General features: G+C 35.2%; 1 protein-coding gene across 12 annotated transcripts in view; it reads left to right on the forward strand.

The window, feature by feature from the left end:
- Positions 1–26582, forward strand: part of CDK6 (cyclin dependent kinase 6) — a 116586-nt gene that overhangs the window by 60993 nt on the left and 29011 nt on the right. For all 12 annotated transcript variants that reach the window (XR_015734055.1, XR_004588547.3, XR_004588546.3 and 9 more), the window contains one exon: positions 14863–14972. Coding sequence is in view for 5 of the 12 variants with exons in the window: in XM_087892775.1 (XP_087748901.1) it covers positions 14863–14972 (110 nt within the window). In the remaining 7 variants the exon portion in view is untranslated. The remainder of the gene's footprint in view (positions 1–14862; positions 14973–26582) is intronic.

Raw genomic sequence — 26582 nt, forward strand, 5'->3', positions numbered from 1 at the left:
GAGTAATTTAGTGAAGGGGATTGGAAGATTTTTTTTTTATTTTTTTTTGCTACATTTTGTAAGTTACTGCCATCATTACAATATCATCTTCCTATTATTAAATGGAAAAACATTTACTTATTGAAAAATAATTAATACTTTTTGGCTATTGCACACATTGAGTAGCAAACTGAGGCAGGAGATCTTCAAAGCCATGTGATTGAATAGATGTTGCAAAACTATAAATTATTATTGTTGTGTTTCTCATATTTTCTAACATATAGATCAGTAAATGTTTGTTTGAACATTTGGGAAAGAGGCCTTGTGACCTTGCAAATTAAGATGAAAAATATAATTTGTGCTCTTCTTTAATGTTGGCCATATTCCATTGCTCAACAGTAGAGACCCTAAAAATGACTTCAGTTGCTCAAGTGCAGAGATTGTCATGCTAACTGATTTAGATATTGGCCAGAGATTGCTTCCAAGAGGGTTAATAGCAAGTCTCTTGCATTTTTGAATCTGAAAGAATAGCTGAATGCAGCTATTGATTCATCAGTTGATTAAGATGAGGAAGTATATTTGTTGTAATGGCATCTTGATGAAAAGAATTTTAATCTCCTATTGCTATTATATTTGAGGCATGACAAAAAGAAGCAAGAGGGACAATCTATTTAAAATACCAGACTAATTAATACATTCAGGTGAATGCCATAGACATAGTTCTAAGGCTTGGAATTCACCCCACTGTTCAGCTCTTTGCACAACCATGTATAATAGTCATCTTGGTAGCTTCCACAACCCCAAGAGCAAGCAAATGGGACAGCAAGAGGGAAGGGAAGAGAGGAGGGGGAGAGCTTTTTTGGGGGGAGTGTCTTTTGCTACTTGGGCTTTTCCTGTGGCTTTTTATATGAGGACCTCCATCATTAAAGGGGTAAAGGTAAATTAATGACATGAATATTAAAAGGTTACTCACCCGTTTTAACATTTGGTTACTAGCTGGGTAATGAAAAGGAACCCTGGCCTACCACGCCTCTTTCTTTAGTGGGGCCACACATGCTCCACTGAAGGATTGTGCATGATAGATCCTGCAAACAATGAGTCTGCGCGCAGCTCGTCCAGACCGACTGTGTCTTGATGAATTACACCAATAGCAGGGTGGCCTACAGGCAAACAAAATAGTTAAACAATACATAATAAAGTTTTTATTTGGTATTTCCTGTGAGGCTGTGCCAGTTGCCAGGGAGTGTTCTCTATTTTCTTCACCCTCCTTTGGTTGTATTAATTTTTGATCACAGCTGGCAAAGAACCAAAGAAGCAGCGACAGATAAGGAAAGGGTGAGAAGAGAAGGGGAATGGCATCTGGAGGAGGGGGGAGCTCAAAAATTACAGCATATATCTGGAATTTTCCAGCTAATGATGTGCGGATGTGGTAGTGCGAGAGAAAAAGAGCCAAACTGAGCCTGCTTTGTTCAGTAAGAGAGAGGCCCCCTGTAACATTCCTTTTAGCTGTGTATATTTTGGCTCCAGTTATACAATGTTAACTATATGGAGAGGATGAGGATCAGTATGTGTACATATGTGTGTGTGTGTTGATTTTGTTGTAATATATAAAATGGTACAATGCATGCAAAATTGGGTAAAGTGATATTTGATGTTGCTTTTGCTGCTTTATAGTTGCATAATATTAAGGAAGAAAAATGCAAAAAATGCAAGACTTCCCAGCAACAGCTGCCTTTAGGGGATTCTCAGATGAAATGAATGCTGCTTTTTAAAAAAAAACCTCATCAATGAAGCAAAATAATTTAGAGTTTGCTGATGTAATGAAAAGGCTGTGATGGTGATATGGTTGCTTGGGGTATAAATAGGAAATACTATAATCGAGAAGCTCTGATACAGTTCTGCTGTTCTGTCCATTCTTAATGCTTAAGCAATTGAAGCTTCGTTAAATGAAAGTTTTATAGTATGCTGAGTGATTGTTAACACATGTGCACGTACAAGAACACAATCATGCACCCTGTAGCAAACACAAAAATCAAGGCTAATATCATTTCCTAATGTGGAAGGACAGGCTCATAAAGCATCACAGAACAAATCTGAAATACTGCATAGTTATTAAACTGCAAACTTAGATGAAGAAGAACAAAACTGATAGTTCAATCTGGATTGGATTACCACTAAAATGGTGAAGATTTAACAAGCCCTTGCTTGAAGTACATGTAAGATTGCCAACTTCAAGCATCCAGGAATATATGGCTTCTTAATAATAAGATGACCCTAGGAGTAAAGAGATACATTAGACTAGTTGTTATGAACTCAACAAATTTATGATATATGGACTTCAGCTTCCAGAATTTCCCAGCAAGTGTGGGAGTTAAAATTAAGACATTTTAAAAGTTGCTAAGTTTGAGAAACACTGTTCTAAATCAATGTTGATCGTAAAAAGAGAATTAAAGATCATATCTCAGTGAATCAGTAGCTACTCAGCTGTGGGGAAAGTTTGAATGTTCCAGTTTTAATCCTCAATACTTTCAGAAGACCTGAGAAGATTGTGTTTGACTCACTAGAGCAGCCATTCTCATTTTTTTAATGCCTTTAAGTTAGATTTGATTTCTGGCAACTGCCTGGGCAAGTTCCTACTGTTTTCTTGGCAAATCTTTTTGGACATGGTTTACCACTGCCTGCTTCCTACCCTGTTTTTCCCCAAAATAAGACATCCCCTGATAATAAGTCCAGTCGGGCTTTTGAGCACATGGCAATAAGGCCAAGCGCTTATTTCAAAGTTCAAGAAAATATAAGACAGGGTCTTATTTTCGGGGAAACATAGTAGTGCTGAGAAGAGGAACTAACCCAATGTCACCCAGCTGGCTTTCATGCCTAAAGTGGGACTAGAACTCACAACCTTAAAACATTACACACACTCTCCCTCCTCTCCCTCTCTCCCTCCCTCCCCCCCCTCTCTCTCTCCCTCTCCCTCCCTCCCTCCCTCCCTCCCTCTCTCTCTCTCTCTCTCTCTCTCTCTCTCTCTCTCTCTTTTTACCCTGGAGGTAATTTTCAGATTTCTTTCAGAAAACCCATCCCTACTTAATTTCTAATTTACACAATCTGTGTTTTACAATTTTTACAGTAACAGCAAAGCCAAAAGCTCAACTGCAGTATATAAAACATCCCATCACTGCTAGTGCTTACATCATATAATGTGCAAAATTTGACAACAATACCTTTTCAGTCAGAATATGTCAAAAATTCCCTTGGAATGTTAGAATCCTGTGAGACCTCATTTCAGAAAGGTAACTTTGGAGAGTTGTTCCCATTCTCTAGAATAGGAGAGAGAACCTGCAAAATAGGAAAAAAGATCATGTAAATTTAAGGGAATATGCAATTCCTGCAACCCTTCCAAAATTTGCAGTCAGATGTAATTTTCAATGAGACAGAAGCAGAAACGTTGCTTTAGATGACCAGTTAAACACCTGTATTTAAGTAGTTTAAAGCAAACTACTTAATTTGATTTAAATTAAATCTAATTAAATGTATCGACTCTTCGGAATAACTCTCTGCTTATACTTCTAGAGACCAACTGTTGTCCATAATGGTGACACTGCCCTAATGTAAGTAGTGTTGCATTTGATAGAACAGTTTAATTATGGTGATCAAAGGTAGAAATTAACATTTTGTATGATATTTGTCAATAGTATTTGCTTGATTCAGTGGAATTTGAGGTACCTAATCCCAGAGGTTCAGAACAATGCACTGTCTTATATGGAGATGCAGATTTGCAAATGCTGAAATGTAGGCCTCTCTGTATACCTCATTTATTTATAATATTTCTGTGTTATCTTGATCAAAAACAAAATCATGTGACTAGCAAAAAAAAAAAAGATTAGCTTTGAAATACGATAAGTATTGTTGAAATTTTGTAGAGAAAGCATGGTAGAAGAAGGAACCAGGCAGGTTGACAACATTTTCTGATACAAGTCCATTTATCTTTAACAGCAGTGCATTTCATAAGTGTAGTTTCAGCTGGCATAATTAAATAATGAATTATTCATTAAAAGATAATGTGGCAGGTAGCTTTTAAGGTACAAGAATTTCATGGAGATGAGTGGAGCTGGGTGGAGACCAAAGTAGCATGTAGGAATTAAATTAATGTGGAAGAACTTTCCTTTTGGAAAAGCCATGGAAAACATGACAAATCTATTTTTGAATACACATTTCTTGAAATTTGGAAAAGATATCGAAAACTAACAAAGTAACAGTTCTCTGAAAAGAAAAGAAACTGAAAATCTTCGAGGTATAGCTAAGTTTACTGGGCACTGAACATATCCTCTTGATGCCAGCCAGTCTGATTCTTTTGATGAGAATATACCAGGAGGAGAAATCATAGCTCTCAACTCAAAACAATGCTGATTGGGTAGCCAGGAGAAAAAAAATGTTTTCTTCCTATATGAAGTGAGTTTTTTTTTTTGTCTGCAGACTCAGTTTACCACTTCGTAGTCCTTGCAAATTAAAGTCCATTGTTACTTTAGTACTTTGCAGCATATCTAGTGAGATGCTGACTTCTAGATAAATGAGCTTTTGGGGACAAGAGAGAGCTCTTTGCAGTGACCTTGCAGAGGATTTAACAGTGTATTCTAAGCTCAGCATTCGCTCTCTGTCACAATCTCACAGGTTGTGCCTGGAAAGGGACAACTAGGTTTCCAAAGAAAAGTATTTCCTCCTTCAGTTCCTTGTGCCAATACTTTCGAAGGGGTTAACTGGAGAATTGCTTTGAAACTGAGGTAGAAGGTCGCTGGCGGCAACAGCAAAGGCTTGCAGGGCCTCCATTAAGAGCCTTTTACCCTGCATTTCCCACCAAGGGGATTGTAAACATTGGCTCCCAGCCATAGTCTTCTACAAAACTTCTCTGTCCTGCCAAAATACAAGGATACATGTTTTAACGTAAACAGCTATAAGCCCACAAGTTACTTTCTGGATTCCTAAGATCATTTCTGTTATAGTAAAAGAGGTGGAGGGAGAAAAATTGTCATCCCAATGAAGGAATTTGAAAATACAAATTTGTTTGTATTTGTTTCATGGAAATTCATATGTAGCTACTTTTTTCAGCCAAAACTTCCTTGACTTTGAAAAATATATAGAATGTTGTCACTTAATTGATAGCATAAAAGTTATTTTATCTGATACTTATTAGTAAGTTTGCATTCATCTTTGACTTTCAACTTTAAAATGAAGGAAGTTTTCAGAAATCAGTTATAATCAGTCTCAATCAGACATTAATGGACTCTTGTTTATTTCAGAAGCAGCAGCTGAACTCTTAAAAGTTCTAGAGCAACAAAACAAGAATTGCCGTATTTTTCAGTGTATAAGACGCATCGGAGTATAAGACACACCTTAATTTTGGGGGAGGAAAACAAGGAAAAAAGTATTTTACCTCTACCTATCAGCATTTAAGGTGGCACCGCCCTCCTGTTCCTCCTGCAAGCAAGAGGTGCAGGGACTACTCGCTTTCCCCCAAAGAGACTCCTAGCATGCTCTGGGGGGAGGGACAGAGCACAACCTGAGGAACAACCCTCCCTCTTCGGGGCAGTGGGGGGGAGAGAATCTGCCCAGCAGCTTTGGGGAACAAGGCGGGTGCCACGATTTGTGGTCTGCCGCCCGAACCAGCGATCCCCTTCCTGATTCCAAACATGGGTGTGTGCAGAGACAAAAAAAAGTGTACCGTGTTTCAGGCAGCGGATCTGGCCTGGAGGAAAGAGAAGAGTCTGCTGAGAAGGAGGACGGGGGCACGCGGCTCTGCAATGTGCAGAAAAACACTTTTAGGCGTCAGCGCTACAATCTCCTCCCTGAATCCAAAGCACTTCCCAGTTCCCCGCTGCACATTGCAGGGGAACTGGCTGCCACCTGAAGCGTGACTCTTGAGGTTTGCATTTTGGAATCCGGGCAGCAATGGCTGGAAAGGAGGAACATTTCCCTTTAGGGGCTCCTATTCAGCTCAGCTTGGCTCCTGGGCGCAGAGAGGGTTAGGCAGCGGCGGCGGCGGCTCCTCACATTGCTGGAGAGTGAAGTCAGCACGGCCAGAGGGGTGACCAGCTGCAAATCGTGGCACCCGCCTTGTTCCCCAAAGCTGCTGGGCAGATTCCCTCCTCCCACTGACCCGAAGAGGGAGGATTGTTCCTCAGGCTGTGCCCCGACCCAGATCCTTGCCGCCTGGAACTGGCCGAAAATAGCCGAAGGGTGGGGGCCAGCGGGTGGGCGGGGCTACATTCAGCATATAAGACGCACCCAGATTTTCACCCCCTTTTTGGGGGTAAAAAGACGTGTCTTATACACCGAAAAATACGGTATATAGAAGGTGTTTCAGAAAAGCTATTTCCTTGGATTTGAGTTATAATAAAGTTTGCTGCATCCTGTTTCATGCAACATGTTAAAATCAAATAAACCATATTATGATTTAGTCATAGTATGAATCTTAATTACCTTATATGGGAGAATCATAATTTGGCTAAAACCAAGGTTTGAGGTAGGATTGTAACCTATCTTTAATTTGAGACATTCTTGTATAAATGTGCCTTCTTTTGCAAAGTATAATGTTATAAGAGCAATTTCATACATAATTCTTAACATACTGAACATACCATATTCAGAAACAATTTCAAGAAATATAAATTTTGAAATAATTAATCTTTCCTTTTTATCAAGATCTCTCGTTTCTCCAATGTAACTGAATTTATTTGTTTAACCTGCTCCGTCTCTGACCTGGTTCACCCCTCCTTAGGCAACCTGGTGGCCCTCAGCTCCCTGGAGATCACCATATTGATGCCAAACTTTAGTGCGGACACCCGATCGGCATAATCCACTGCAGCCCAGAACTCCTGAGCTCAAGCGATCCGCAAGCCTCAGCCTCCGGAGTAGCTTGATTACAGGCTCGACCACTGTGCCCGGCTATTTGTTTAATGTAAAAATAACTCTTACTTTGTGGCATTAAGTCTATTGTTAATAGCCATACTGCAGTTGATCTGATAACAAGTCTAAGCTAGTGAATTATTTGCATTAACTAAAACCAGTATGAATATTAAGGCCTACAGCAAAATATTAACATCTTCTAACAACTGTTTTGAAAAACCGCTAGCATATTTTTTTTGCCATCTTAAGGTGGGAGAGAAATGCTCCAAATTATCTGAAATAATCTAGAGAGAGGCATCCAGATTTCCTGAAAACTAAATAAAGTACAAAACAAAAACAAAAAATTCAAATCCTGAATAGATGGTTCTGCCATTGGAAAGAGTGAGTCTACCCACTGATTGTATGATTGAATCTCTCTTGAAATGTTAACTGGAATCAACTAAAAGGATACCCCATTATTAATTTAGAAGACATGCTAACATTGCTTGATTAATTAAGACCAGGGTCTGGTCCTGGCAGGTTTCAGCTTGCCAGTATCCTAATACATCAGGAGGATGTAAAGGTCTATACTGTGGATTGCCCAGTTCATCTTTTGATTTGATTAGAAACTGTAGAGCTCCTGCACTGTCAAATAATAGCTGCATACACATGTTCAGTGCATGAGACTTTATTAAAAAACAACTATGTATGTGTGTGTGGAAAGAAAAAGCTAGAACGGATATATCTATAAATACTCTGAACTACACTAGCGTTCTAAGAAAGTTAGATTTCCTAGAAGTATAACACAGGATTCTGATTAGTGTTTTGGTTTGCCCATCAAAGGAAATGAATAGGTTTCTGTTTTAACTCTTTTATATAATCTTTTTTTTCAAGGCACATATGTTTTTGGAAGAATGAAGAATGAAACTAAGCCTTAATGGATATGTTATGGAGACTCTATATGTAGAGAAACTTGAAGTAGTCTTAAACAGCTTTGAAATTCCCCTTGGAAGCCTAAATGAGCTTAAGTTATTCATGTGGTTATTTGTTGTTTCCTATTCTTTTTTTAATGCTTTCTGTGTGTTGTGAGTCATCCAGAGTTATTTGGAGTTAGGTGACAACATTCAGATAAATATTTATGCCACATTGAATATTTGGCACATAGTTGGACAGCTATAGTATTTTAGTTTCAGATACTGGTTAGAAGAAAGGGTTTCAGAATTCAGTTCCTTTTAGAGATCAATCTAAAAAGTTTTTGTTGTTGTTGTTTTTGTCCACAAAAAATTGTCTAAAATATTAAAATTCTGTTTATTCAGTAAGGTGCCTTATTATAATAATTTGAATCAATTAAATTTTAATGAAATTTAAAATGTTATTTAATTTAAAAATGAATTTGATGTAAGCCACTATGCACTCTGGTGATTTATTAACTTAAGCCATTAGGTGTTTTGACTAAGATATTAACTACTATTCCACATATAAGAGAGATTTTTTAGGAATTACTAAGTTTCTCTGCTAATATATTTTCTTCTTATTTAAAGGTATTGGAAAATAATCAATATTGGACTTTTTTAAAAGACTAATACAATATGAATTTGAATGTCTTCTTGTAAAATTAATAGGAAATTGTTTTCAGCATCTCAGTCTTCTTTGATCTTGAAGTAAAGCTAATACACCAGCTATATTTGTTTTTTATTGTTCACAGAAAAGAATGTTTAGTAAATGTTGGCTGTAAATGCCTTCCAACACAGGAGTTGGAATATTGATTGACATTGCCTGGCTTGTTCTATAATCGCCAAATTTAGGAATGACAACAGGATTGTTCATATTACTTAAAACTTTTCATTGCATTTCAAAGACGCATATCTTGGCTATATCCCTTGGGGTTGGAATATCAAGAGATCAGGAATTGAAAACACTTCATACCTAAGGGATAGGCATAAAAAATTAAAACACTGGAAGGATAAATCTGCATCTGATTTATAGCAATGTTAATATGTATTGGTATTAAGTATTTGAGTTTTTAGAAAAACACATGAAAAAGAACTTTCAAGCAATACGGTCACACTTTTATGCAATCATGTGCAGACAAACCCTTTTTATTTTTTGTTATTTAGTTTGACATACTAAGATACTTGGTTTTAAAATTTTAAAAGTATCATGAAGTACTTTGTGTATTTCATATATTCATATATTGCTATCGCATAAAAAATATTGAGCAAAAAGATCCAGTATATTAAATCTGACCTTATTTGTGAAAATTCAAAGGATTTCAGAAAAAAAACATAAACATAAATAAAATTAAATTAAATTTGTTTTCCACGGACAACCTAAGGTTGGATTGTTTTAGTATAAATAATAAAGATGAAATGTTTAAGAATATTGCTTAAAAGTTAATAAGTTCAAAAACAGGTTTTGATCAATTTAAACAATGTATTAATAGTTTTAACTTATTTCAGGATTACAGTTAATAACTATTGGTAAGAGCTATACTTAAGACTTTTGAATAATAAAATAAGTCAATAAAATAAGATGGTTTTCAGTATGGAAAGTAACAATCCAATTTGTTTAAAATAACAAAATTGTGGTGGATAAATGAAATCTTACAGAGCAAGTCAGTGATACTTCTTCCTAGTAAGCACTTGTTTCAGATTGCTCACATTTTACAGTGAAGGCAAACATTACCAGCTTTGCCTGGAGAAAAGGGAAAGAAAGGGATGAGACTTTCGTAGCCATGTTAAAATTATCTCCAGACTCTATGGACAGCTAGTTTTCCTGGCAGGTGGATAAGGAGTGGAGGTACGGATGGGTTGGGTAAAAGACCTTAGTTCTAATTGTATTGAAAATACTGGAATTTAAATGTATTTAAATCCATTTTTAATTTTATTTTATTTTGGTATTTAAATTAAATTTAAATACAAAGAATTAGCTTTAATTGATTTCTTTTTAATAAAAATGTGTCTTTTATGTATCAAAATGTATGCCAATACATTATATACGTATCTATTTAATTTGGTAGGAGTCTGGGCACAAAATTGTACAGGTAGTCCTCAATGTACAACCACAATTGACCCCAAAATTTATGTTGCTAAGTGAGAAATTTTTAAAGTGAACTTTCTCCCATTTTACAACTTTTCTTCCCACATTTGTTAAGTGAACCACTGCAGTTGTTAAATTAGTAACATGGCTGTTACGTGAATCTGGTTTCCCAATTGATTTTGCTTGTCAGACAGTCACAAAAGATGGTCACATGAATCCATGCAACTGTCATAAATATGAGTCAGTTGTCAAACATCTGAATATAAATCACATGGGGATGCTGCCATTGTAACTTTGAACAGTCACTAAGTGAACTGTTATAATTCAAGGACTACATGTATTATAGTAACACATTTTCAAGCAGTAAGTATGGGCATTAAGTTTAGGACGTAGTAACTCTTTAACTGTAGTAAAGTAAAGTAAATTGTTTTAGCATATCAGCAATATTAAAAAAGATGGTACAAGAGTAAGCATTTTATTGAATATATGTTGTCCTCAACTTACAACAGTTTAGTGACCGTTCAAAGTTACTGTGGCACTGAAAAATGTGACTTATGACTGTTTTTAACACCTTTGCAGCATCTTCATGATCATGTAAACAAAATTCATATGCTTGGCATCTGGTTTATATTTATGACCATTGCTATGGTCATAAATGCAAAACGTTATGTGATCATCTTTTGTGACCTTCTCACAAGCAAAATCAGTGGGGAAGCTAGATTCACTTAACAGTCAGACTACTAATTTATCAATTGTAGTGGTTCACTTAACAATGGCAAGGTCATAAAATGAGGCAAAATTCACTTAACATATGTCTCACTTAACAGCATAATTTTTGGGCTCAATTGTGGTCATAAGTTGAGGACTACCTGTAATTGCCATATCAAAACACTATAAAAACAATACAGAAAGAACAGTGGGACATATTCATAATAAATTGTCATCCCTGCAGTTAACTCCAACCTGTTCTAATTAACCTAGAGTCAGCAAAATGATATTTGATATAAAAATTATATCTTGCTAGTAATACTCAGGTTGTTCCCTGCAAGAAGTTCCCTCTTGAAATGTGAGAACCAGGAACCTGTTTCTGTATAAGCAGTTTGTACTTTGGCATTAACCTGAAAAAACACACACGGTTGCCAGGTTTTGCATGGTGGCATGCAAAATCAGGCAAAGAATAATTAAGAACAATTGAATTTTCCTGAGTATGGATAGCCAAAAAGGGCTCAGGCTCACTATTAACCTTTGCTTTTAGAGGAACATTCTATGCCAGCTATTGTACTACATTTTTCTCAGGTTTGACAAGCTTCTGTAAGAGAAGTATATAATTCTTAAATTCCTTTTGATTAATTTTATTGCTTTATTTATGTATATCTGTGTGTTTGGAGGTGCTTATATCTATGTGTCTATGTACAGTATTTACATAGTATTTTTATTATATTATCCAGATTGGTAATTTTAATTTTTTTCTTGTTGTATATGTATAGCCTGAGCAAGCCTTTTAGGATATTTTGATGGGTCTTGTAATAAGGAGATTACCTGATCTGATGTAATCTCGTTATCACAAGACCCACTGATGACTCACAGCTGACCCATCACAAGATCTTCACTTGACACACCCACACCTGAAGCCCCATAAACAGAAGAACACTGACATTGACATTCCCTAAACTCCACTGAAGATGTTACCTAGCCTGATAACGAAATTTTCAGAAACCAACCCACAAGCTTGGAGAATGAACTTTCACCTCATAGTCTGCATTCAACAGGAGTTTATCTCTTTGCAAACCTTCATAAAAAATACCATCACCAGCTTGCCCCTTTCAGTCCAAATTGTATCCTTAATTTAATTTAATTAATTGTCCTTAATCAGATATCTCGTTGCTCAGCTTATCCCTGTGTTATTTGGGGGGTGGGTAGAAATTGAGCCTTTCCTTTATCAAAAAGTACTTTCATTTAAGTAAAATATGTAATCAAAATCATTCAGAAGAGGAAGTTCTATGGTAACTGTTGAATTCACCATATCCTGCCTTATGCATCATTTTCATTTCTGCTTCTCTGTAACTGAATGGAATATCCATAAATTTTTGTTTGGTTTGGGGATGAGACAGAGGGAAATGTTCTTAATGAATCACGCATATTCATTGCATAACTGTGGGGAGGGGGGATTTCCCCCCAAGAGAACATTCTTAGTAGCAAGAACATTTATCTGTGGTTATTCTTTGCAATCAAGTTCCTTGAATTTAAGCAGGCAATTTTGCTCATCTTGAACATCAAAAGTATTTATATATACTGAGATAATTGCATTCATTAAAAATGATCAGCTTTCCTCAGTTTGGTGCCCTCTGAATACACCTAGCCACTCTAGACAGAAGGTTAATTAATTAATGCAGTTTCATTTAAATCAATCTTTATAAAATAAAATTTTGCTGAGACCTATCTTTCAATCAACACTTTCTTCAATCAATTTTTTTGGGAATACAGTTCTTTTTTTTATTTTAAGAAATAACACATTTTGGGGAAAATATTTTCTCAGCATTTAAAATGCACATTTTGTGCTGTGAAATTGTTCATTTTCTTCCCTGCTAAGATAGCATTTGCAGTAGAAATTGTTCTCCTCAACACTGATCTTGCATCTATGGAAAGCATTAGGTGAAAGATACCGCAGAATATGTAAATGTAAAAAGCCTGCTGATATCATAGGATACAAATGTACAAATTTATTTCCATTTTATATCACTTTGTAAATTGTTGAAATGTTCCGTACATGTTGCCATATGTACAGACACATATTGTTAAAGAGATTGAAAAAAACAAAAGTTGTGAATGATGTTAGCTATTCTATGAAGCAAGTCATGAAAGGAAATACTTTATGTGAATGGATATAGAACATCGAATGGTTTAGTATGAATTTTATTGTGGCAAATGTATATCTAGAACATGGGTGTCCCAATGTTTTGGCTTGCCTGGGCTGCATTGAGTGAATTGTCTTAGGCCACATATAAAATATACAATATACAGTATAATATAGTTAACATATATAAATAACAACTTTCCTTTATTTTTTATAATTTTTTATTATATTTTGTGAGCAGCATGACTGCCCAGGGTCTTCAGGCCACGGGTTGGACACATCTGCTCTAGATTATTATCTATCTATCTATCTATCTATCTATCTATCTATCTATCTATCTATCTATCTAATTTATTGTTGTCGTCGTCCCCCATTTTACTTCAGGAAGCAAAAACTGAAAAGTATCTTTTCCTAAATGTCTAAAAAGAAATTCGTTTTCATTAAACCAGGAAAAAAACTTAAAATGTAATTGTCCATTTGAACATCTTTCAAGAGGAAGAGAAATTTTCAACATTTCACTTAGTAAAATATTCTGTAACGGTTTCCAGAATGTGTTTGACCTTGATAAATTTAGGCACTTCAGAAATCATTTTCTCTCCTGTTTATTTGTTGTATTCACTCCTTTCTTTTGAGATTTTGATTATTCCGAGCAACTGTAACTGTAGATGCAATGGTCATAAATTGTTACATGGGGAACGAAGAAAACAGTGACTGAAAACTGTGAAGTGTCTTTTGCGGCTTTCTGTGCAATAGTTCTATGGAATGCAATCTCAGACATGTTGTGAGCTTGTATTGTTCAGAAACTGTTCCAAATCACATGACTTCAGCTAGCTTGGTGAACCGAGTCAACCTATTTCTCATTCTGTGCTAGTTTATTTAAAACTAGAACATAGCTTTTTCTCTTTTTGCAAGCAGCACCGCAACAACCCTTATTTGATGGCCATTTTGTTTTTCCTCAGAAAGACACCTTTTGAGTGCCATTGTAACTTCTGATCGTTGCCAAACAAATGGTTGTAAATTGAAGACACTTCCAAACCTGTAGTGGTATGGAAGTGCCTTCTCTGTTTAAGAATGTTCTTAAGAAGACTGTTTTTCAGCAGAGGCTTAAAACCTGCTTGTTATTCATTTTAAATAAATTCCATTTTCCTATTTCCTTTTCTTCATCATTTGAAACACATGACTGAAAAAAGCTAAATTTATTCATGTTTAGCTACAGTAAATTATACTGTTCGTGTTTCAGTAACGGTTTGCAGTTCCTCACATGAATACATTTAGAAGCATCTGTTTTCTTCTGTTTTAAAATTAATGATTGTTTTTAAAACAGGTTTGATGAGACTAACATGCTAAAAGTTTTTTAGGCAACTTAACCATTTGTCTAAATAATACCCTTGCATTTCCCATAATTATTACTTCATAATGTCTACTTTGTATATGTTTTGCATGTTTTAGTCTAATTTCAGATGACCTCTAAATTGAGAAATATTTTTTTCTAGGACATTGATACTATTGCTTTAATTAAAAGTAACATCTTCAAGAAAAAAAATCTATAAATTCAACAGTATAAGTTTTAAGACTGCAATTATATTTTTCCCTTCTCATTTGTAACTTCTTCAAACTTTTATCTATTTGTGCATCTCAGAAAATCTGTTGCAGACTGTATTTCCTGTGGTGCTTCCAGATCAAAGGTTTATTGTGCAGTCCTTTAAAATTAAATTTTACTATTTCCTCTATTTCCTAATGTAAAAAATACATGAAAAAATATGAAATAGAACAATTGCTGTCCAATAATTTTTATTTAATAGCCTTTAAATCTTTTACCTGGAAGCATTCCTAAAGTTTTTCATTTATAACTCTATAGAAGGACATTTGTTCATTCTGAGTAGTAAAATGTTTCCTTTTTATTTGCAGTATAGAATGAAATATATATTAAAAAACCCAAACAATTGATTAATAATATAATTAATATATAGATACTTTCTACAAAGATCTTCCCTCAAAATTTGCAATTTAGAAATACAGGAAGATATGTTAAAAAAACAAAGAGATATTTTCCTGCTCCTTTGGAATGTCTTTAATTAAACTATATTCCTAATAGTTTACCTTTTATTTTTCAGGTTGTTACTTTGTGGTATAGAGCTCCTGAAGTTCTGCTTCAATCCAGTTATGCAACACCAGTTGATCTTTGGAGTGTAGGTTGCATATTTGCAGAAATGTTCCGTCGCAAGTAAGCACTAATTTAAATCCTTTATATATGGAGAGAAAAAATAGCTTAATTTATAGTATATCTATACTATGTAATCTATATTATAACATAATACTAGTATTATATGAACTGTTATTTTGTTTAATATATTGATTGATTGATTGATTGATTTTCTTAAGAATGTCTTCATTAGACCAGATTTTAAGATGGTGTAATAATATAGTAGTAACATATTATTTAAAACAATATACTTCAGAGATTCATGATGCAACAGCAAGTAAAAATGTCAAGGCAGTCTGGAATATATGCACCTTGGGGAAGTTTGGAAAATAAAAATGTTAGAACCTGGCATTGAACAATTGTAAAGTAGAAGCCATGGGAAGTCCATAAGAAAGATATTCCAAAATAATATTCAGTTATTATTCCAAAATATTGAAATTATCAGAAGATTTAACAGTAAACTAAAGAAATATTGGCTACCTGCAGTACCTATTCCTCTGCTCTCTGCTATCCTCTGTTTTCATCCATTTCTTTGTAACATTCAGATGATCACTAGAAATCCATCAGTTCTGAAACTTGAGTCTCTGACAGTTGTTTTATGTTTTCTTTATGTTCCAAACAGTGCTTCTGTTGATATTTGTATAAATCTTTTTATTGTTTTGTATCACATATTCAATTTCGGTGTTAAACAGTGTGTTTAACAGATATTTACTTGTCAGTTTTTCTTTCTCATGTAGTCCATATTTCACGTAAATCCAGCCCTCTAACCTCAGTACCTGTCAATTAACCATTTGTATAACCATGTTATAAAATATTCCTTTTCTTTTGATATTTGGAGTTAACCTATCCATTTCTGCACATTCCAGAATTTTTTTGATTATATTATCATCTGTAGGGGTTTCTAGATTTTTCCAGTATTGTGCATATACAATCCTGGCTAGAATATGTAAAATTAAATATGTGTTAGCCTTATTATAGTTTCCTGGAAGCATGCCCAACAGAAATGTCTCAGGTTTCAAATCTATGTGTTGTTTTGTCATAGTTTCCAGCCATATGTGTATTTTCTTCCAGTATTTTTTTGCTTTGGGACATGTCCACCATATATGAGCCTGGTATATGGTTGCATATCCAACATTTAACAGATTTATTTTTATATATATTTGCTAATCTTGCAGGTGAATTTATAAAACATTTTATAGAGATTTTCTGTATACGCTGTTGACATTGTGAGTTTATGATTTCTATTCCATAATTTCTTCCACCTGTCCAAATCTATTGTATAGCCAAATCTTTTGCATAGTTTCTTTTACTTGTTCTTCCTCCAATTTGAAAGTTAATAAATAATTGCATACCCTCTTGATTAATTTTTCTAATATTTATAAATCTGGTTTATTGAAATGTTCATAATGAGGCTTTTGGATATGATTTCTGAAATATATTATCTTGGAGAGACATATTTTTGAGTTCATAGTATGGGATTCTCAAATTGTTTCCTATTGAAATCTATGATGGATTTCTTTTACATAATAAGATTAGTATATTGCATTGTAACTTAAGCATTTTAGTATTCGTGAATTTAATTTAAAAACAATTTTATTTCCAAATATTAAAATTAAAATATTGGTCTGTGATATTATAATTGAATGAAGTTTCTGAAATACACAGATCCTAAATTTATGAAACATTAAATTTGATAAGCTAGAATTGGAAGCAGTTGAAATAATAAAAATATAAATGATTACCAACTATTTCCATACATTAGCAATAGCAATAGCACTTAGACTTATATACTGCTTCACAGTGCGTTATAGCCTTCTCTAAGCAGTTTACAGAGTCGGCATATCGCCCCCCACCCCCAAACAATCTGGCCCTCATTTTACCCACCTCGAAAGGATGGAAGGCTGAGTCAACTTTGAGCCTGGTGAGATTCGATCTGCCAAACTGCTGGCAGCTGGTGATCAGCAGAAGTAGGCTGTAGTACTGCACTCTAACAACTGCACCACCGCGGCTCCATTACCATTCTACAACTATTTGCTATATTGCTTTGAAAGCAAAATAATGTGCATTAAATATTTTTATTTGGAATTTTTAGCTTAGTTTAATCTTCATGACATCTTACTCTTAATATTGCTTTGTCCTTAGAATAGAATTGGACTTTTAGCTAATTATGGTTATGTCACTAGAGGAAGAGGGACTTGCAATTTAGGAGAGATTAGAGGATAAGAGAATTGTCTCCAGGTCTAGATAGATAATATCACATTGAAAGAACTAATATTGAAAGAACTAATAAAGATTATTGCAGCACAACTCTGAGTAATTTCTGAGAATTCAGGATATGTAAGATTCTAGATTCTAATTCCTACATATTGGAGGAAGACAAATGTCATTACCATCTTCAAAAGGGAGAAAAGGTGGAACTTCAGTAGCATATTTGTAAATATTTGGATAGGAACGCTACAGTTCACAGTAGCCCACACAAGTTTGTTGTTAGCAAACTGAACAAGAATAATGTGACATTATCACAGGACATTTTATCACTTGGGTTATGTTGCATTTTTATGTTGTCTGATACTACTGTAAGATACTACTTTATCTTCTTTGATCGAGTTGCTAGCAGAGTAGATTTTCAGAATAATGTAGACATAGTTTACTTGGATTTCAGCAAAGGTTTTGACAGATGGAGAATGTTAATAAATCTCAAACAGTCTGTTCCCAAAAGGAAAGTCTAGGAGGAAAGATGGGAATTAAGCAAAGGGAATCTTAATATGTATCAAGATTAGAAGGAAAAGGTTCAGAATCAGTGAAGAGTGGAACATTGTCAAACCAGATTCCAAATTGGTAACTGAGAAAATAATTTCAGTGAGTTAATTAAGTACTGATTCTGTTGACATTGTGTTCATTAAATGAGTCAGTTGATATTTATGCCAGAATCTTATTCTAAATGTCTTCTCCTACCTGTCTGTGAAATGTTTCAATGCTTAAAACTTAAAACTAAGCCTGAATGAGCATTTCTGGCTTAAGGATCTGTACCTATCAATTATTTACTATTCTAGATATTTTCTTTAGTTTCTAAATTCCTAGGTTCTGAGCCAGTACAATTTTTGGGGTATTTTCACACAGAATTCTAAGGCATAGGTCAATAGATCACTATTCAAGATCTGATGGTTGAAATTGCAGTATGGCTATTTTTGTTTCTTTAAATCTTGGTTAGCTAATTTTGTTACTTGTCAGGGTTTGGATTTGTGACAAAATGATGGTAGTGCAGATGGGAAGAATAAAGGAATGGCAGGAGGCACAGAGTCTTACAGGTAGTGCAGTTGTGACTGCTAGAGTATAAAGAGGAGAACTCTCTATAGTAGTTGAGTGGACTACTTGAAGGAGACTTGTCCTCTGTGAAAAAGGGAATGGCTTCTGCAAGCGGAATGTAGCCCTGACACCCAAGGCTCACTTATCAGACTTCAGGCACGTTTGCTGACAACAAAGTAATAAGGGAAAGAGATAAAGAACTTAGAGGCAGCATGCATGCATATTTATTTCGGATTCTCTTACAGACAATTCATCATTTTGAATATTCAGAGGTGGTAACATCAAACCAGGGAGACCCAGATTTGGGTCTAAGGTGCCTTCAGATTTATTGACAGATGAAATGCATAATCACATAGCAAAGTTTTGCCTTTGATGCTCTCCCTCAAAATTGACTAATTCAGAAATTGGATGAGCATATTATATGAACAAAAAAAAAATCTAATCATTCTCAAATATGGGCAAAATGTTTTCCCCACAAAATATACTGAATGCTGATTTTCTTTCACATTCATATTACATTTCTGAATCTAAAAGTTTCTTTTCCAGCTCTGTTTGTGCACCCTGGGGGCAAAGACTTAAGACTCTGCCAAAAATATTGCTTTTCTGCAAATTAGTATGCCTTGCTGCCTTTTTGTCTGGCAATCAAATATGATTCAAGCTGTCATTGTTATCCTGTTACATAGAGAGGTTGTTGTGTTAAATTAGAGGCCTGCATTTATTCAGACTTATGGTAGAAATTCAGAACTTGGAATCAGAATGAAAAAAGATAATCTAATAGACTGGCCACCTGTCTAGGGATGAATTAAAACCTTGTTTAGGATTAGCTCATCAGTTTCTAATATATCTTTATACCCATAAAACAGAAAGGCTTAAAGGGAAGATAAAGTGCTATCTAGATGTTTTCTACTAGGATGAGAAGAAGACAATCTCTTCATATAAAATGTTTAGAAATTAATAGGGCAAAGTTTAACATAGCTGCAGATGTGCTTGGATTGGGAGCAACAAAAATGATACATAGCCATGAATATATTTACGCTGATTTAAAACATTAAAATTCCCACAATTGATTTTAAATTAATATAAAAAAGAGTGGATACCCAATTATTTCTACACTTTTATTATATGTAAGTTTTCATTAAAAATACAGACGAACTGGGACCATATATTATATTAGAATATTAGAAATCCTTATCTTTAATGCTTTATTACATATAACTTATAAGTTAAGCCTGAGCTGATTTGATTTGGAATCTAAAGCAAAAAACCTACTAGGACAAAAAAGAACCTAGCTTCAGAAGTCTTACATGATGATTTCATCATTCCATAATGGGATGGAGATGGCAGATTTTTGTCTTTTTCATGCAGATATTTTGGCATACCACATGTTGGATTGTAACTCACTATGTTAGGAAATATGGAACCAGTAGATAGTAAACAATAATCTTGTCATATGGTTAGGATCAACCCTCTTAAAATAAATAATCTCATAGAGATTTTACTCATCTATTTGTTTGAAGCCACCTCTATTTTCCTGTATAACCATTTTTAAGACTAAGTTATAATTGCAGATTTTACTGTTTTTCTTTCCTTTTCCTTTTTTCCTTTATTATTTTAATTTTGCATTTTTATTTCATTGAATGAAATGATTCAAAAAGTAACATTAACAATAATTTTGTTATTGTAAAGTATATTACAATTTTTCTGCAGGCAATATTATCTATGTTTCCTCTCAGCACCTTTGTTATTTGTTAGTCTAATACTTCAGATAGATTTCTAAAAATGAATGTATGTAGATTATTAAAGACACATGTTCACATTATGCGTGTTACTTATTTCACACCTGGTTGGGGAAATATTACTGTATCATAAAGAATCAAAATGAATGGAACTTCTCTGGGTGACAAATTTAAAGCTGAAAATAATTAAATAAAAAAACACTTTAAAAGCTCAAGGAGGCTAACAAGCTCATTTCATTACATACATTTTTAATGGTTCATATTAACTTGCTTCTTCCTTCTGTTTTTCTGACTGGTTATCTTCCCAAGGGCTTACAGTTCAGCTGATTGATAACCGTTAGTCAAACCCAGTAACTGTATCTGTCTGTGGTTGGAGAGGGGTGTGGAAGTGAATGGCATGCCATTCTGTTGTGGTTTTCCTTCAAGCTTCCAATCATGCCAGACATTGTCACAATTGTAGATATGATGGGCAAAGGAAACGGTTGGTCAACCATAAACCAAAAACTGTTATTTAGCGCCTAACAAAGAGAGGAGGGGGAATGCCTGCTTAGCAGGCAGATATCCCTTGATCAGTCACATAATGTAATAGGGCTGTTAAAGCAAGACTGAGTGTTAAATGCATCAGCTATAACAAGGTGCTAAACTAAGAAGTTTGTCCTGGCAAATGAATATTTTATTTTGATGGCTGTATTTGGAGGAGGAGGTGCCTTGTGTAGTCTTCATTAGGATGAGTGAAGGAGTATATACATAAGGAAGTGACAAATGATATGTTCTATTAATGGTGCGGGGGGCAGGAGAGCACCTTGGTTAATGATGCCCATGATATTTTGGTGTATAATACAATGGGTGATAAGGGACATGGTGGTTCAGTGGCAAAGATGCTGAGCTTGTTGATCGAAAGGTCGGCAGTTCAGCAGTTCGAATCCCTAGTGCTGCATAATGGGGTGAGCTCCCATTACTTGTTCCACCTTCTGCCAACCTAACAGTTTGAAAGCACGTAAAAAATGCAAGTAGAAAAATAGGGACCACCTTTGGTGGGAAGGTAACAGCGTTCCATGCACTTTTGGCGTTTAGTCATGCCGGCCACATGACCACGGAGACTTCTTCGGACAGCACTGGCTCTTCGGCTTTGAAACAGACATGAGCACTGCCCCCTAGAGTTGGGAACAACTAGCACATACGTGCAAGGGGAACCTTTACCTTTACCTTACAATGGGTGATATGCAAGTTTAGGGTATCCAGAAGTCAATCTTGAGGCACAGGATTAAGATGATCCATTTTAATAACCTAAACTGGGAGTGCCTCCTACGCAGCATTCAACTAGAAATGTTTTTGAGAAGACATTTAAAAGACTGATTCTCTTAAGGTGTTTTGAAAAAGAGTACTCTATGAGGTTAGATGGAGAGAAAAACTGTCATTTACATATGGGATAATTGCTTTATGATGAAATATTGTCCTGCAAACAATTTTAGCCTATTGTCAGCAGCATATGGAGTGGAATCCTTCTGATTTTTTTTTTTTTTTTGCTCTCCAAATGTGATTCAGAGATTTGGCCATTCCCCCCTCCCCCCAGGTTGGTATGAATATAGTGTCAGGTGAGACAAGGAGGGAGGATCAAGACAGGAAGCTGACTTGACTAAGTGGAGCTTGGTTTACAAGTAGATTGTGATTAGGGCAAGTCTAAAAAATGTGATATCCAATTTAGTGTAAATTTTAAGTGCATCTCAAAATTCAGTTAATGTGAGGCTAGCACATGTGTGATTAACACTAATACAGTTGCAGTTGGGGTTTTAAATGTTACTAATCTGTGTGGATGCAAAATGGACAAAAGGAAGATTCCATCAGAGAAAAACAATACAAAAAATGAAGAAGCTCTATATTATTAAATAAGAGCAAAAATTGATGTAATTGACTGACCTAAAAGTGGTCATAACAATGCTAAAATAGGACCTTATGTTGGAATGCTTGAATCTACAGTATGGTACAGTATTGTACTATACTGTACAATCTACAGTATTGTTTTTAATTTCCTTTATAACTATAATTACTTATAAATTATACAGTTTTTATGCTTTACTGTAATGTTATATTGATATACTGTAGCTCTTGACTTACAATCATTCGTTTAGTGACCGTTCAGAGTTGAAATGGCACTGAAAAAAAATGACTAATGACCTGTTTTCATACATATGTCCATTGCAGCATCCCCATGATCATGTGATCTCAATTTTGGCATTTGGCAACTGGCATGTATTTATGATAATTTAAGTGTTCCGAGGTCATGTAATCACTGTTTATAATCTTCCCATCAGCTTTTGAAAAGCAAAGTCAATGGCGGAAGCCAGGTTCGCTTAATGTTTGTATGATTGATTTAACAACTGCAGTGATTCGCTTAATTACTGCAGTGATTCGCTTAACAACTGTGGCAGAAAAGGTTATAAAATGGGGCAAAACTCATTTAACAAATGCCTTGCATAGTAATGGAAATTTTGGCTATAAATTTTGGCTATAAATTGAAGACTACTTGTAATTGATATGTACTTGTATATTTTCTATTTCTATACTGTTTGCAGAGATTACCTGAATTTAAGTTATACAAGTTAAAATTACAATTACATCCTTAAAGTGAAGTACATAATTTCCAAATTATCTTTTAATATTCCATAGTTTCAATTACATAAGAAACCCTCTTTTAACTGTGCACTAACAATTAATCAAAATGTCCCTTCATGTTTTCACATTTCAGGTAGGAATCCTATTTTGAGATAAGGCTATTTTATATAACCTGGAAATATTTCTGAATATGTTCTGGATTAAACCTTTCTAATTTGCATTCATACAAAATGTACATGATTTTTAGTCCTGTCAATGGAGTTTTTTGTACTGAATATATAGAACATATATTTATGTACTTCTGTTTCCTTCAGTTTTATAATTTTGCTTTGGCAGTGCTGTCTGTTCCATCAAAGCATTTACCGTATTTTCCGGCGTATAAGACGACTTTTTAACACATGAAAATCTTCTCAAAAGTCGGGGGTTGTCTTATACGCCCGGTGTAGTTCTCCTGTAACCAGGCAGACCAGCCCGAAAGGCTCTGACGAGCCTTAAATGGCTCTGACAATCCCAGCTGAGTTCCCTGCAACTTAGCTGGGATCGCCAGAAACCACGTAAAAGGAAAAAAGTTTTTTACCTTTTACTCTGAGGATCCCAGCTCTGACGATCCCAGCTGAGTTCCCTGCAACTCAGCTGGGATGGCCAGAGCCATGTAAAAGGGAAAAAGTTTTCCCCCTCCAGCTTGCTTACCTCAGCTGCTAGTCGCAAAGCTTGCCTTGCTTTGCTTGCCTGAATCTATTCAGGCAAGCAAGCAACTCCCTGCTTGCAATCAAGCAAGGAGTTAGTTGTGGACTTCAACTCCCAGAATTCCTCAGCCAGCAAAGCAAAGCTGGCTGAGGAATTCTGGGAGTTGAAGTCTACAAGTCTTAAAGTTGCTAAGGTTAGAGACCCCTGTTCTATTGGGTAAGTTTTTTTCCCCTTTGGGAGCTTTAAAAGAAATAGTCAATTGGGGTTTTTTTAGTTGTTCTTTTTTAGACCTAGCCATTTAAAGTTTAGGAAGTTTTAAATGTAGCTTTCATATAAAAATAAAAATAAAATAAAATAAGACAATATTTGTGCAGCTTTCTGAGATTTAGTGTGTTTCTGTATTGTTTCACTCCAACTACACAAACACACAAAATCTCACAAAGCTGTATGTGGAATTTTGTGTGTGTAAAGTGTGAAAGTTGGTTTTTTGGACTTTTTGTGGCTGTGTGAGGTTCCTGCTTGTTGCAGGGGCCATTTTGGGTCTAGCACAGCTGCTTTTACATTGTGGGTGAGCCAGTTGTGTTGTGTTGTGTGTGTTTAGAGTGTGAAAGTTTTTTGGGGGGGCTTTTTGTGGTTGTGTGAGGTTCCTGCTTGTTACAGGGGCCATTTTGGGTCTAGCACAGCTGCTTTTACATTGTAGGTGAGCCAGTTGATGTTTTTTAATTTTTATTTGGTGCATTGGAAGAGGGGCAGTCTTATATGGCGAGTATAGCCCAAACCCTATATTTTAACAGGAAAAGTTGGGGGTTGTCTTATACGCCCAGTCGTCTTATACGCCGGAAAATACGGTAAAAATATATTCAGGGGGTGTTTGATTTTTAAAATCAGGTTTATATGCAGGCTGGGAAGCAGAAAATCATATAGAAATCTGTAAAAGGATGGGACAGCAGGATACTGACAGCATTGGAGTCCAACCAAAGGAAAAGTCGTAAAACAATCCTGAAATACTTCGCCATCTTGTTTTGAGTAAATATCTTGTGCCAGATTTTCTCAAAGGAAAAGATGGAGAACACAGTATGGATCTGATGATTTTTGGACAATTGGAGAAATAGATTTGTTTTCCAAGCCATCACTGCTGCTTTTTTTTTTTCATAGAATCATAGGGCTGGAAGGACCTTGGTGATCTTTTAATCCAGGCCCTGTCCAAGGCAGGAGTCTTACACCATTCCAGTCAAATGGTTGTCTAGTCTATTTTTGAAAACCTTTTTATTATTATTAAACACCTTTGTTATAGATACCACTCTTTAGACAATATATGTTTAAGTTGTAAGCATTTTGTTTGACATTCCATTAAAATAAGATTTTAACCTAATTTTAAAAGTTAAACATGTTACTGTTAGTTAGCTGTTTCTCTGATATAACACTTGCAGTAGAAGAACGTTTTCACCATGGCAACTTTCAGATGCGTGGATTTTAACTTCCAGAATTCCCCAGCTAATACTTTTATATATAGAAATTACTTCCAATCTTCATCTCAATAAATATGAACAAATTAAATAATTCCTCACCTCTATAAAGTTAAACGCATATCTGTTCATCCCATATCCCATCCCTTATCTATAAGCAAATCATAATACATCAATTTCTTAATTCTAGTGTCAGTAAAAAGTCTATAAAGTGTTTGCCAGAACGTTGTAAAAAACAAAATATCTTAACCTTAATCAAATCAACCAGTTTTATATTCCTTTCTTCTACTTCTAACAGTCAGTCTTAATCAAATATTGTCATAAGATTTGATTTCTCTAAAATTCTTCACACATATCTTCAACAAGCCTCTTTTGTAAATCAAATAAGAAAACATTTTCCAGTTCATTCTCTTGGTTTATCACTGACAATCCCCTTTTGATTTTTAAGACTTCAGGGAGTTTCTTTTATATATCTAATAAAGTATCTTTTTTTCCAAATCATTCTCTTGGTCATTTGTAGTTGTGCTTTCAGAACTTTTTCTGTCTTGTCAAATAAAATTTGTTCCACATCTGTCATTCCTTCATTACCATCTTTTAGACATAATCTGTTCATGGAAGTAGACATCATTACTGACAATGTTGATACTGAAGTATCAACACCATTTTTCAAAGATCTTTAATATATCCAGTGTTATATTTTTGTGACATTTTGTAAGTCCTAGTATGAACTGAAATCAAGAGCAAGCTTGTGGAGGTTTTCTTTTTCTGCTTAAAATCTTTAATCCTAGTGTCCATTTTTACTATATTTTCTTATCTTTCTTTTTATAATCAGAATGGCCAAAATAAATCTATTTCCTATGAGAAGCTGTTTATTTTTTCTATTAATTCCAAAATTTTATAGTAAAAGTTAATATTCCAAATTTATTTGGATCCTTAATCCATTTATAACTTTCTTAGATCAAAATCATATTTAGCTTTTTATTTATTTATTTATTGAATTTAAATTGCCACCTATTCGCCCATGGTGACTCAAGGCATTTTACAGAATATAAAACCACATTTAAAACAATAAAAACTAACAAAAAGAATCAAATAAATTAATATAGTACAATATAACAAAATCACCCCCCGCCCACCACCCAGCGACAGCAGATCACAAAATATCACAAAAAATATAACACTGGATATATTAAAGAAGATCTTTGAAAAATGGTGTTGATACTTCAGTATCAACATTGTCAGTAATGATGTCTGCTTCTAAGAATAGATTGTGTCTAAAAGATGGGTTCCCCAGGCCCACTGGCAGAACCAAGTCTTCAGTGCCTTCCAGAAGAGTATTAGAGAGGGGGCCATTCTAATCTCTGGGGGAATGATGTTCCAGAGACAGGAAGCCACCACGGAGAAGGCCCTTCTTCTGGGTCCCACCAGGTGTATCTCCCTTGGGGATGTGACCAGTGGTGGGTTTCTACCGGTTCGGGCGAACTGATAGTGGTGGCGGCGGGAGGCTCCACCCACCCACCCGGACATCATCATGGATGCTCTGCGCAGAAGCACCGGGCACAAGCTAAGCAAGCGCACACACACACATGCTCCCGATTCTGAACCAGTAGCAAAGATAAGTGGAACCCAGTACTGGATGGGACCGGTAACATTCCCTGCCTCCCTGCTCTGATGGGTCGGGTAGATGTGACATACATTTTTGCTGTATGTTTCAGTTTTCACACCACCTCAATAGCTGCTGCTTTAGTCATTGCTTTTTATGTTTTCAATTTGAAAATGGTACAGCTCTGGGTTTGTTGCAGAGCATAAAAGTCAGAACCATC

The sequence above is a fragment of the Pantherophis guttatus genome, chromosome 4 (assembly GCF_059756535.1).
Source record: "Pantherophis guttatus breed Tessera chromosome 4, ASM5975653v1, whole genome shotgun sequence".
Taxonomy (NCBI): domain Eukaryota; kingdom Metazoa; phylum Chordata; class Lepidosauria; order Squamata; family Colubridae; genus Pantherophis; species Pantherophis guttatus.